General features: G+C 39.6%; 1 protein-coding gene across 5 annotated transcripts in view; it reads left to right on the forward strand.

Moving 5' to 3' along the window:
* The window catches only part of ADGRG6 (adhesion G protein-coupled receptor G6), a 135491-nt gene that overhangs the window by 109317 nt on the left and 12926 nt on the right, over nucleotides 1-13248 (forward strand). For all 5 annotated transcript variants that reach the window (XM_031023522.2, XM_031023524.2, XM_031023525.2 and 2 more), the window contains 3 exons: nucleotides 391-659; nucleotides 2047-2143; nucleotides 4192-4475. In XM_031023522.2, coding sequence (XP_030879382.2) covers nucleotides 391-659; nucleotides 2047-2143; nucleotides 4192-4475 — 650 coding nt within the window. The remainder of the gene's footprint in view (nucleotides 1-390; nucleotides 660-2046; nucleotides 2144-4191; nucleotides 4476-13248) is intronic.

Consider the following 13248-nt stretch of genomic DNA (forward strand, 5'->3'; position numbering starts at 1 on the left):
TTCATAAACAATTGGAAATGGTTTTGAAATCAAATTAATATTAAAAAAACTTTAGGGGCACCTGGGTAGCTCAGTAGGTTAAGCGTCTGCCTTCGGCTCAGGTCAGGATCCCAGGGTCCTGGGATCGAGCCCCGCGTCAGGCTTCCTGCTCCCTCTACCACTGCCCCTCTCCCTGCTTGTACATGCTCTCTCTCTCTCTCTCTCTCAAATAAATAAAATCTTTTAAAAATTTTTAAAAATTTATAATTTGCCAAGTACTCATAAAATCTTTAAATACTCCTAATTAAACACAAATCTCCTCCTCCTAGTGGAGCCATATGAATTTACTGCCTGTGCTTAAAAGATTAATTTACAGTATTCCTTCTCTTCTTTCTTTTTGCCCCTTTTCAGGAAATTGCGAAGAGACTATCCCTCCAAAATCCTGATGAACTTGAGTACAGCCCTGCTGTTCCTGAACCTCCTCTTCCTCTTGGATGGCTGGATCACCTCGTTTCACGTGGAGGGTCTTTGCACAGCCGTTGCTGTCCTGCTCCATTTCTTCCTCCTTGCAACCTTCACCTGGATGGGGCTAGAAGCAATTCACATGTACATTGCCCTGGTTAAAGTATTTAACACTTACATTCGCAGATATATACTGAAATTCTGCATCATTGGCTGGGGTAAGCCTCCTAAATAGTTTTGGTTTTGTTTTTACTGTCAGGGAAATTGCCCGTCTCTCATAGGAAAATCCTATTTTGAAAGATTTTAGTGCTGCTGAAAGAAACTTCAAAATTGTGAATGATGCAGATTCGATGTACACGTCCCAAGTCAGGGGCTTCCTTGGAATGGTATTTTTTAAATCTATTCAGCCATCCTTACTAAATTCAGGAGTAAAGGAAAAAACCGTACCCTCCTGAGTCACCACAAACTTATTTCCTGTGACCAGAGCCAGCCCACCCAAGTCTGAAGAAGCAGTTGACAGACCATGATGCATTTCCATTATGTTTCAAAATAGAAAGGGCCACTCAGGCTCCTCGCTGTCCTCACCCCCTGCAGACATGCGCATGTCTTGGATCCAGCGAGAGAAAGTTTTTTTTGTGTGTGCAACCAGAATACTGACAAAATTCTTGCCTTGAACTTCTTAACATGATTCCTCAGCCAAACATGGAGGATAGCCTTAGTCTGTTTGGAATCTCCTAAATGGGCTCCTTTCTTTATCTGGCTTCATATTGGAGCAAGCATTTAGAGCTTGCTTTTTTTTTTTTTTTTTGCAGATGACAATATAGACGTATGGGACATTTCCAAGGTGTTTGGCACTAAAATCATCCTCCAGGGAATTAGGGTGCTGTGGTCTTCCCCAGTGAAATATACAGGAAAATATTTTATTGATTCTCTGGAGAGAAAAGAGGAGACTGTAAAAACTTTACGGCCCCATGGTTTCTCCCCCACTGTTTCTGAAGGCTTTTCTTTCCATAGAAAGGGGCCAAACAAACTGCAGTTCTCTCACTGCCCGAACGCTGGCAGAATGGCAGTTGTCATTAATGAAGCACATTTGCTTCTGGATTCGGAATAAACCAGATTCTGGGTCTCTAATGAGTAACAGTAAGCAAACACAGTATTTAAATATCTGTCGTTTAAGAGTGGGTTTTAAATGTTGCCAGTTAGAGTTGGATGTTCCACACCAAAGAGGGGATTGTATTGTTGCTTGTAAGCAAATTGCCAGTTCTAAAACAAATTCTGTGATGTGGAGGGTTCTCTCTCTCTCTCTCTCTCCCTTTGCCCTTATCAGTCTTATAAAGCAGTTCCAGATGCTAAGCAAACACAGTATTTAAATATCTGTCATTTAAGAGTGGGTTTTAAGTGTTGCCAGTTAGAGTTGGATGTTCCACACCAAAGAGGGGATTGTATTGTTGCTTGTAAGCAAATTGCCAGTTCTAAAACAAATTCTGTGATGTGGAGGGTTCTCTCTCTCTCTCTCTCTCTCTCCCTCTCTCCCCTTGCCCTTATCAGTCTTATAAAGCAGTTCCAGATGCTGCAGGTGCTTATGTCATGGTCTTTCTGGAACAGGTCTGCCAGCCTTAGTCGTATCCATTGTTCTGGCAAGCAGAAGCCAAAATGAGGTCTACGGAAAGGAAGGTTATGGAAAAGAACAAGGTGATGAATTGTAAGTAATAACTTGTTGGAAATTTATTTGTGATGAGTGTATATCCTTTGCTTCCTAGAGGGTGGTGCACAGTTTCCAGGCCAGTAGTGAGCCTCCTAGTTTGGAAGGCTGAAAATGCACTTGCATGCCTTCACTGAGGTCTTTGCTGCTCCACAGCTGAATTCGGCTGGGCACCCGGACTGCTTGAGCGGCTTCCCCACGTTAACCTGCACTCTGTCATCTGGCGGACTGCAGAGCAGGTCTGGGGACAGGGTCAGCTCAGAAGACCCATCCTGCTTGAAGGGATTCCATAATACTCCCCCTCCTTAAGCCCACACACATCTTCAAGAAAATTAAGTCAGTATTTGTATTTGGCTGTGGGATCATAGAGGCCAAGATCTGGATATTGTTCACCTTTGGCAGTTCTCTTATATTTTATCTAGCCCATAATAGATAATAAATATTTGTTGATTGAATGAATTTTTGAACGCATACAGAGCTTACTCCTGAGATGAGACCCGTGAGATCACACATCTGTGCACGTTTCATGGATGGGGAGAACATTTTCATATCTAGTCAGTGTCCGACCTGGGTCCCATTCCCTCATGGACTTCCCTTCTCTTATAGTTCCAAAGCAGCACTCAAAAAACCCCACAAGAACTAGTAGAAAATAAAGGAGCTAGGTCAGGAAATTCGGGATTCTAAGGGACTTCCAAATGTAAAGGAATATTAGCTCCAGAGACAAGCAGCATCATTTTGGGGATTGTTATAATAAGATACATTAAAAGTAGAAGTCAGTGCATCAGTCCCAAATAAGGGAATTTTACAAGTATGTTAGTCAACTCTCACAGGACTTTATAATACAGTTAGTAAATTGCTGCGCCATGCAGTCTCATTTGCTGAGCATTTATGATATGCCAGGAATCATGTTAGGTTCTGGGATTCAAAGATGTTCGAGACAGCTTTTGCCTTTGTGGCTGTCATGTTCTAGTGTGGAATACATAACCTAGAATGATAACCGTTTTCACGAGACTTTTTAGATGAATTTAATAGCTTTAAATAATTTATCCAATTTTTGAGGTACCTAAGAGCTCGCATAGTATTAACTAGGCCCTGGGGCATCTGCAAATTGTGGTTTGTGTTGACATTACTCATAGAACACTTTACACATGGTACAATTTTTAAATTACTTTAGTCTATTTTCTGATGTGTGTGTGTGTGTAATTCTGAATAGGAAGTATGTCCTTCCTCACCTCATAAAGATGTTGCAATTGGTGTAAGCTTTTTAACTATTCACAAGGAGTGTCACTATAGGAATATCACAGTTCTGTAATAAAGTCTTGCCTCAACTAGGCCAATTATATTACTAGGAGTTATTTTGCAGCAGTAATGGAATTCATGATTACGTGTGTCTTAAGTAGGAATTTACTCTTCTCACATAACAAGAGACACGGGAGTAGGCAGCTACTGCCATTGGTTTTATGGCTGAAAATATCAGGACCAGCAACTCTACAGTGATCTTGGCCTTTCTCTCAAAGATAAAAGGTGGTTACTGCAGCTCCAGGGCTTGCTTTCATGGTGGAAGCAGAAAGAACAAATAAGGGCCTCTCCCAAAAATCCCCTAGCAGATTTTGCTTCCATATCATTTCGTGGAACAGTGTCCATGTGGCTGCCCCTTAAATGCAAAAGAGATTGAGAAAATGAATACTTAAATTTCCCATTCTCTGGAGTGCAGTCACATAGGAGAGAAGGGGGCTAGACATGGTTTTGGGTGAGCCAACCATGAGTGTCTTCACGCCAAGTCAGAATTCAAGAAGCCACCTTGTTTTTTAACTGTTGACTTAAATAACTTGATATTAAGATGATGGCTATCCAAAACAAACAAACAAAAAAACTGTGTAAACATCAAAAAAGAAACTGAGGCCCAGGAAAATGAAGTGACTGTCTAAAGGCTTTGAGAAAGGTCCAGCTGTGAAATCTGCAGAAACCCAAACTAAGCCAGGAGAAGTCTTCGGTAAACAGGACATGGTAATAAATCTCTTTTTCTTTCTGGTTTCTTCTTCTTTAAGCTGTTGGATTCAGGATCCAGTCGTATTTTATGTGACCTGCGCTGGGTATTTTGGAGTCATGTTTTTCCTGAATGTTGCCATGTTCATCGTGGTAATGGTGCAAATCTGTGGGAGGAATGGCAAGAGAAGCAACCGGACCCTGCGTGAAGAGGTTTTAAGGAACTTGCGCAGTGTGGTCAGCCTGACATTTCTGCTGGGCATGACGTGGGGTTTTGCTTTCTTTGCCTGGGGACCCTTAAACGTCCCTTTTATGTACCTGTTCTCCATCTTCAATTCATTACAAGGTAAGATAAGTGGTACCTTTGTAATTTCTGCTTTCCAATTGTATCATGGGTGTGAACAGCTTCACTTAGGGGCAGGTGCCATGCTAAATGTCTACGTCATTGTTCCAAGTAATAGACATAGTTCCAGGTACAGGGTACTCATTCACAGGATCTTGAATAGAGAGATGAGGTAGGATGTCAGTTTGTTTTCAGTGATGGGTATCCCAAACACTTAGAACAGGGCCTGGCAGGTAGTAGGTGCTCAATAAATCTACATTGTTTTATGACTAAATATGGGGCAGGGCGGTACCCAATGGGGAGTTTAAAGGGAGGCACGGACAACTTTTACCTTCGTCACAGTTTTCCTTAGTATCCTACGTGGATGTAACATTCTTGGCCAGAAGAATTTTTAGAATCTATGCAGAGACAGAACAATTCTCTTAGAGTCCTTGGCCCCTTGGATTTCAAAATAAATACCAAAACTCTAGTTCAGAAAAGCTCGTTTTCTCATGAGATATATAGCAATTAGTTCAACAATTTAACCAACGTTTGCCAATGGTCTGCTTTGTACAAAAATCGAAGGCTTCTTTTGAGGAGCTTTCTGTCGTGCTTCTGATTCCATAATACATACCTGAGTATACTTTATGATCAATTTAACATTTAAACTTAAATAAATATAAATTATGTTTTTCAAAAGCTGGGAACGACATTCTTTAAGATATTGGATATACCTTGGGGTTGTTGATAAAGTTCCCCAGTGTTCAGAAGCACCGTGAGGCCCACACAACAATGGAATGAGGGGACAAAGCTTGGAATTGTTTTGAGTAGGGTAATCCTGCAGGCTTACCTGAAGCTCCTGGCCATGCAATGGTAAGCATGTGGGGAAAGGAGAGCTGACTAAAGCTGACTAAATCTGAGCTAGGGTGGATGGGGTGGTGGGATGCAGGTTTGCATTACTCACCAAAGGAGATGCCTGGACAACGGCTTCCCTACAGGTGCGTTCGAAAAGAAGTTGGTATTTATCTGCAGGGGAGTGTTTCCTGTTTTATATTGTACATATCTGCTTTGCCTCACCTCCTAGTTTTCCCACCAGCTCATGAGCTCCTGCAAAAAAAAAATGTCATGCAAGATGCTCAATGATTGTTAAATGAATAAATGGATTGCTGGATGAAGAAAGGAAGGGGTTTTCGAGATGGCCTAAATCCAACCTACGACTCTTCTGGCATAAATAGGCATTAATTAGTTCAGCAAATTTTATTCAGGTTCACTCTTCCATAACAGAGGAAATATGTGGGCTCATTATCTTTGGTAAATAGAATAATAAGCCTCAAGGGCGCCTCCAAAAGTTGGAAACTGGATAGGTGGCATATGAATGCACCTTCATATCTAGCTTTGTAAAGTGAGCGTTCGTCTGTTTATTCTCTTTTATAATATACAACATAAAAGTGCCTAGATAAATATTGACCAAAATGTCCATTAACATTAGAAATTCCATGGTTTTATATTTCAGGCACATTAATCTGCCAGCCCAACCTTGTTTTTGCTTTTAGAATTTCCTGGCACTTTCAGTAAGCTTCAACAGCTATGGTTGTCTGTTCAGCTCTGTTTCCATTAATGAGAATTGTGATGTTTTATTTTTCCCAGCATCAGTCTCCTGTCAGGAGGGAAAAATGTTCTAAACCATCATCAAGTCACAGTTCTTCATAAATCGCTAACTTTTAAGACTGATGTTAAATTATATAAATTCAGAACAGATTTCCGCATATCCAGTGACATTAAAAACACTTCCTGAAAAGGAAATTTAAATTAAAACACAGTGATACCAAGCAGATGAGTCCAACAATTGCTTACTGGCTGAGCTTGTACAGAAACTTGTCAGGATGCTATAGAAAGTCACTTAATGGTTCTTATTTGAGTCATTTTCTGAACCTTCCAAGAGGGTGTTGGCTGTTGTTGAAAGTATATGCTTTTTTGAAAGATGCATGTAGAATCTAGACCATCTAAAGAAACAATTCAGTGAACTGCAGGTAGTACCTAGGCGAAATAAACTCAGGTAGGATTTAGGCCAACTACATTGTCTTTTTTATTCTTTCTGATGTTTTTTTTTATTCCAGCAAAAAAAAAAAAAAAAAAAAAACTTGGCACAATCCCTTTTTCTCATGGAGTTTATGTTCTAGCAGGAGAGACTGACATTAATCAGATAGTCACCCTATGAAACGTAGCTGGTGGTGTGGAGAGCACATGACAGAAGTCATGGTGCCTAAGCTGGAAGCTGAAGGATCAGTAGGGATGAACTAGGTGAAGGTGGGGGTAGGAACAGAGAAGAGATGATTTCAAGTGGAGGACACTCTGTGCACAAAAAAACCCTGCTATCGTTATTATAGTGTATGCCCCAGGAATTAAAAGAAAGCTCATATAACCGGAGAACCAAGAAAGAGCCATAGAGTGACAGAGTGGTGGGCCTGCACAAAAGGGAGGCTGGGGCTGGACCAGAAGGCCCTGTGTTTTGATCTTGCTAAGAGCCGTGGGAAGTCTTTGAAATCTTCTAGGCCTGTGGAATGACATGATCAGATGTGCATTTTATAAAGACGAAGCTGGACGTAATGTGGAGAAGCGATTAGAGCTGCCCCATAGCGTCTGTAGGGAGAACAGGGAGGAGGCTATTTCCGTGGTCCAGGTGAGATAAGGCAGTGCAGTATTTTAGACTGTGGTGGGGCTGGGGGAGCTGGAGATACATGGAAAGAGTCAAGAGAAAGTTTGGAACTATGCTGCCACAAAACACTCATCACTGGTGTTGAGTTTCATTAAAGTAAACTCTTATTTTTCTAGAGTGGTTAGGGTGAGCGGTCTTCTTGCTTAATGCCATGCCATAGCTAATTGAAGCCTGTGATTATTGGACCTAGCAATGGCCTAAGATCTAGAATGTGATACAATATTCTAAAAACTAAGTGTATGCCAAACAAATTCCAATCTCAGGTTTAGCTTGGAGCTGAGCAGCGTCTTCATTTTGAATCCCACAAGTCACCCTTTAGTATTATAAAGGTGGCACCTCCGAGAAGGTCAGGTGTTCATGCTGGGTCTGCAGGGAGGCCAGGACATCTATATCACCCGAGTGGATTCTACCAACAGCTTTCTTTTCATTTTTGTTTTTGTGTCTGTCTTCAAAACTTTGGTTCAAACATGTGAAAAATCCATTTTATCTTTCAGGATTCTTAGAAGTAAGAATGGATGTGATGAGTGTGTTCAAACCCACATATACATATATAATTATATGGGTACTTACATAAATTTGCATAGCCTACATATTAAAAGTTTGTACATGCTTTTTAAATATTTTTATCTTAATGTTCAGTTTTAATATATATCTTTGTTATTCATATATGTATTTTTAATTTTTATGGACATTTATAACCATACAACTTAATTGCCAAAAATAGTGCTAATTGAATATCAGAAAATTATTGTAATCTGTGTGGCTTGTAATAAATTCTCCCTACTTGAATAAGCAAATGAAATCATGAATTGAATCAAGCCTGAACCTAAGTTTATTGTTTTCTAATTTTCCACAGTATATTGCTTTTTTTTTATTATTATTATTTTACCTTCTTCACTTCAGCAAGTTATATTTTAATCAGTCCACTGATTTTTTTTCTTGTAAGATGAAAAGATAAATATATTTTCTCTTGCCATGGTGGTATTACATATCTACCTGCTTTTGTTATCTTTGTTGCTTTCCCAGGATGAAACTGGCAGATCGCTGTATTAGAAATTTTAATTTTTTCTAAAGAATACAACTTGAGAAAATGGCATGGTATATACATTGCTATCTAAAAGGGAACAGATGTTTGACAAAAGTGTATCATAATTCACATGCCTGGGAACATTAGCCTACACTTCAGGAAATACAGTGTAACTCATTTTAAAGAAGTAAAAGGCAATTCCCTGATTGTTGAGAAGATCGTGGCCAGAGTCCTCTAGGGCTCCTCCAGCCTTTGGCAATACTGATGTGCTTGTAGAATAGATTATTTCTCTGAGATGCAGTATGTGCACAAAGTTGCTCATTATAAAAGTCATAAACTGTATTCAGGCTGTATATTTTTTTTCATTAACTGTACAAAAGCATTTGACACTATCAATTAGATTAGGCTTTTTCAACATATAGGGAAGTTTAACACTCCTGACAAGTTTATCAAGATCTGAAGTCTAGTCCCATAGCAAGAAGTTGGTCTTCAATTTTCCTTCTCCAGGCATGTGAAACAATATTGACTAATCGTCTCAGGCACAATCAGCCCATCTTCTGTACATATTTATGACAACATAATAAGATGTAGCATATGGTTCTGAAAATAGAAGCTGCCATGGTGAACACAGAAGGTTATTATCACTCTACTCAGAGATAATGTTTGCCATTAATTTGATAACATTAAGATATACCCAGAGCAACAGAAATAATTTATATTTGTATAGTGCATTGTGGCTTATAAAAAGCTTACACACAACATCCATGATTAGATGTAATTCTTAAAGCAAGTGCAGAAAGTAGGTACCCAAGAAAGAGGGTATTTTCTGCATTTTAAAGATGAATAAACAGGCTCAGAAGAGTTAATGACTCCCCCAAGATCAGTCTGAATCTGACAGTGTAATATTTACAATATAGCATATATGAAAATAGAAAAATACATTATTAGGGAATAAAGCATAAGAAAAATAAATTACTGCCCTTCAATTTTTGTTTCAAAGTTTCTAGGAAGTGAGTATCTGTATCTATTGAAAAGACTGTTAGTAATTATATGCTTAATGAATAAATGCTAATGTATTCTTACCCTTATTCAGAAATAAAATAAATTAAGGAAATATATTTATTATTATTTTAATCTTATTGGTAAAGTAAGAAAATTAAGTCAAGTTAAGTGTTAGGAGCCTCCTGACAGCTAAGCTATGTTGTAATCACATATGCAACATAGGGCGTTGGTGCCAAGGTAAAGACATGAACCACCTTTAAACCCGAACATCTGAAATGATGTCATGTTGGCTGAGATGTCACACACTGCAAGGAAATAAATTACTCATCTTTTGGCAGGGCATTTTGTGCCACAGAGAAATAATTTTCTAAAGGGCATCTTGGTAGTATGAAAGGAGGATTCAAGAGGTTCCAAAGAGAACCATAAACCCAGCTGGCTGTGTCTGTGACAACAGAATATATGAGCCATTCAGAGACCTGGATTCAGGCTTGCTAGGAAGCTGAGAGGTAATCTAGACCATTTTTGTCAGAAATCAGTTCTCTTGGGGCGCCTGCGTGGCTCAGTCAGTTCAGCGGCCAACTTTTATCTCAGCCCAGGTCTTGATCTCGGGGTTGTGAGTTCAAGCCCTGCATTGGGTTTCACCCTGTGTGTGGAGCCTACTTAAAAAAAAAAAAAGAAAAAGTCAGTTATCTAGAGTATGCATTCTTTTTTGCCCACATACGTGATTTGATTAATTCTTGATTGATTTTCCCATCAAAGCGCTGGAACTGCTTATGCCCGTGGACCTGATTAAGATACCATTCACTCATCATTACTACGCACTCTGACTCTACCCTGCATCCCTGAACTTATCTATAGCTAATCTACAATCTTGCCCCTAACTCTGTTTCTGGATCTTTTATTAACCAGAATAAGAAAAAGTTAACGGAGGGCATATGTCGGAATTTGTTGATGAGAATCTTGCTGGAAGTGTCAGTGGCCTTTTGTCAGTAAAGCACTCATTGAGAGTTGAGGACCCAAGGTTTGGGTTTTGATTTCGGGTTTTTTGTTGTTGTTGTTTTGTTGTTGTTTTTTTCCCCCTCCAGCCAGGCTTCTCGAAAATGACCTTTTGGAGCCCAGAAAGAATGACAGTATGTGCTCTCCTGAATTTTACTGTCCCGCTTTCATTTTTATATCCAAGGGAAACTGTTCCTTGGCATTTTTTTTTTTAACTTTTGATAATCATGCTAAAGATCTGAGAACATCCCTTTGGCTGCTCATTTTACATCTGCCCCAGAAAGCCCCAAATCTTTGCCACAATCAACCAAAGAGAATGAGTCCCACGCAGGAGCCAAATCCCTAGCCAAAATATTGAGGCTCAGAATTTTTTTTTCTAAATACATAAATAGCTTTTATAAAGACAAGGTTAAACACAGCTCATAAAATCTATAGCAAACATAGTACCAATACTTAGAGGGAAGCTTTCCCCCCTCCCGCCCCAACATGCTGCTTGAAGGCATTCCCAGGTCAGTGAAAGGACTAGGTATCAAAAACCAAATCCACTTCTTGATGATGAATTTTCAGAATATTGCTAACTCCAAGTTTAGGTCACTCTTGTAGGTTTCCCTTCGCTGTATTTGCTGACCCAAGCTTGGCCTGTGATGTGCTTCCCAGGGAGGATTTGAGGAGGTGGAGTTCATTACCTTTTCTTCCCTGGCAGTGCCCCTGGGCAGGCCCACCATCCCACATACTTGCAACACCATCTGCCATCAAAATTGAAAATGTCACTTATTTTAAATAAGAACATTGCAAAATTTATGGAGAAGTAAAACATCTTGAATTTGCATATTGATCTAAATTTTTGTTTTTTAAGGGAGCAGGTCCCTCTGGTTAGTGAAAGATGGTGTGGTAAAAGGAAAGCAAGGGTGAGGGGGGATGGACAGGTAGAGGATGGGTTAGGAATCTATCTGTTTTATGCTTGTTCCAGCATGGAATCTGGATTCATGCAGGTAAAATAAAGAATCAATGCTGTTATCAAGTCAAAGAAACTATTGCTCAGGAACTTTGGCTTGGATTCATTAGAGTGGTGGTCTTTCAGGCTAAAATTCACAATTCATGAGCTGTGTTTTGTGAGATGATAAAGGTTTCATGGAACTAGCACTAGCCTGTCAGGATGAAGTAAAGATTTCAATTCTGATTCAATCTTTTCACCCATTTCAGCTTCTAGCTTTTATGAGCAATGTTCTCTACTCCCTGGTCAGTTAAATAAAGCTATAAGTCAGTATGAAAGAGTAAAGGCCAATTATCCTGGTCCCTAGTCACAGCAGAAAGCCCTTTCCAGAAAGCTAGAAGAGCATATTTTTCCAGGTGGTATGGAAATACTCTTTGAGGTGCCATGTGGTTGATAGGAAGATTCTCAAAGGGAAAACATTTGCTAGAAAGAGAGCAGAGATGGGGATGAGAAATCAAACAGATTCCCTTGGATGTCAGTGTAGAACTCTAAAGTTTTATGATTTTAGTTCTGCTTCTGGCACCAAGACCTATAAATAGATGAGAAAAAAAAAGAAATCTTCAAAACTGAGGAGGGAGTAGCCCTCTGTTTTCTCACTTTGGCCTCCAAGTTCCCTTGGCTCTCCTGCTGCATTTTCTCCTCCTCCTCCCTGAAGTATTTAGAATTTCTCAGCATACTGAGTATGTGCATTCTTCCAGATGTGCATACCTACCACATTTCCCACAGCTGGACTGTAAAAGGGATGTTTTGTCCTGTAAGAATTTTGGTACAGTATCTATTGCCAGACTAATTTAATTCACACGGAAAGGACTAGTTACTATGAATAGTAAAATAACATATTATGAGAATCCTATTCTGATTTAAAATGGAAATGTATCTCACGGCTAAAGAATCAGGCTTTTTTAAATACCTTGGCGTTTAAAAATATATTAACTCCTAAGAATTCTAATTTCTCATGCCTATCATTTGATTTTGTCTCATAGCATTGCAGTTCATAGTGGGGGGGGGGCAATTTCAATGACTGCCATCACAGCAGTTTAGAAGAGATGTTCAAATTTTGAATCTAATTTACATTCCAGCGTCTCTTGAACTTACTGGATGCCTGTAGATTTACTGGCACATGCAGATGCTTAAATATAGGCAATATCATCTAATGCTGTGCAATTATAATTTAGAACAGCACTGCACAATCTAAAAAGTTGTTTTATTAGGTCAGTTTTATCTTATCTTTAACCTTCTCCTCGTGACTGTGGTCAGCATCAGACCCTCAAAGTAATGCCCATCTTAGCATCCCAGCAAGGGTGACAAAGTGAATCCAAGAACTAGTTCCCTCCCAGTGTCCTCAAAACACCAAACATAACCCCTAAAGTTTTTTTTTTTTTCCCTCGAGTAGATAGGACATGCATAAAAACTGCTGAGTGTAACACAAAGGAAGCAACATCTGGCAACTTTCACCTTCTGCCCTCAACTAAAAGGAAATCATTTGCTCAGTGCGAGGCCCTATACTGAGTGACATCTGGGGAGGAAAGTTGTTTTTTTTTTTAATTTTTTATTGTTATGTTAATCACCATACATTACATCATTAGTTTTAGATTGTAGGAAACACATTTCCATTCTTTTTTTTTTTGTAGTTTTTTTTTTTAAAGATTTTATTTATTTATTTGAGAGAGAGAATGAGACAGAGAGAGAGAGCATGAGAGGGGGGAGGATCAGAGGGAGAAGCAGACCCCCCGCTGAGCAAGGAGCCCGATATGGGACTCGATCCCGGGACTCCAGGACCATGACCTGAGCCGAAGGCAGTCGCTTAACCAACTGAGCCACCCAGGCGCCCTTTTTTTGTAGTTTTTAATTTTATTATATTATGTTAGTCACCATACAGTACATCATTAGTTTTTTATGTAGTGATCCACGACCCATTGTTTTCGTATAACACCCAGTGCTCCATGCAGTACGTGCCCTCCTTAATACCCATCACCGGGCTAACCAATTCCCCTTCCCCCCTTCCCTCTAGAACCCTGTTTGTTTCTCAGAGTCCATAGTCTCTCATGGTTCATCTCTCCCT

This window comes from Leptonychotes weddellii, chromosome 8, assembly GCF_054177405.1.
Source record: "Leptonychotes weddellii isolate Sample4059 chromosome 8, ASM5417740v2, whole genome shotgun sequence".
Taxonomy (NCBI): domain Eukaryota; kingdom Metazoa; phylum Chordata; class Mammalia; order Carnivora; family Phocidae; genus Leptonychotes; species Leptonychotes weddellii.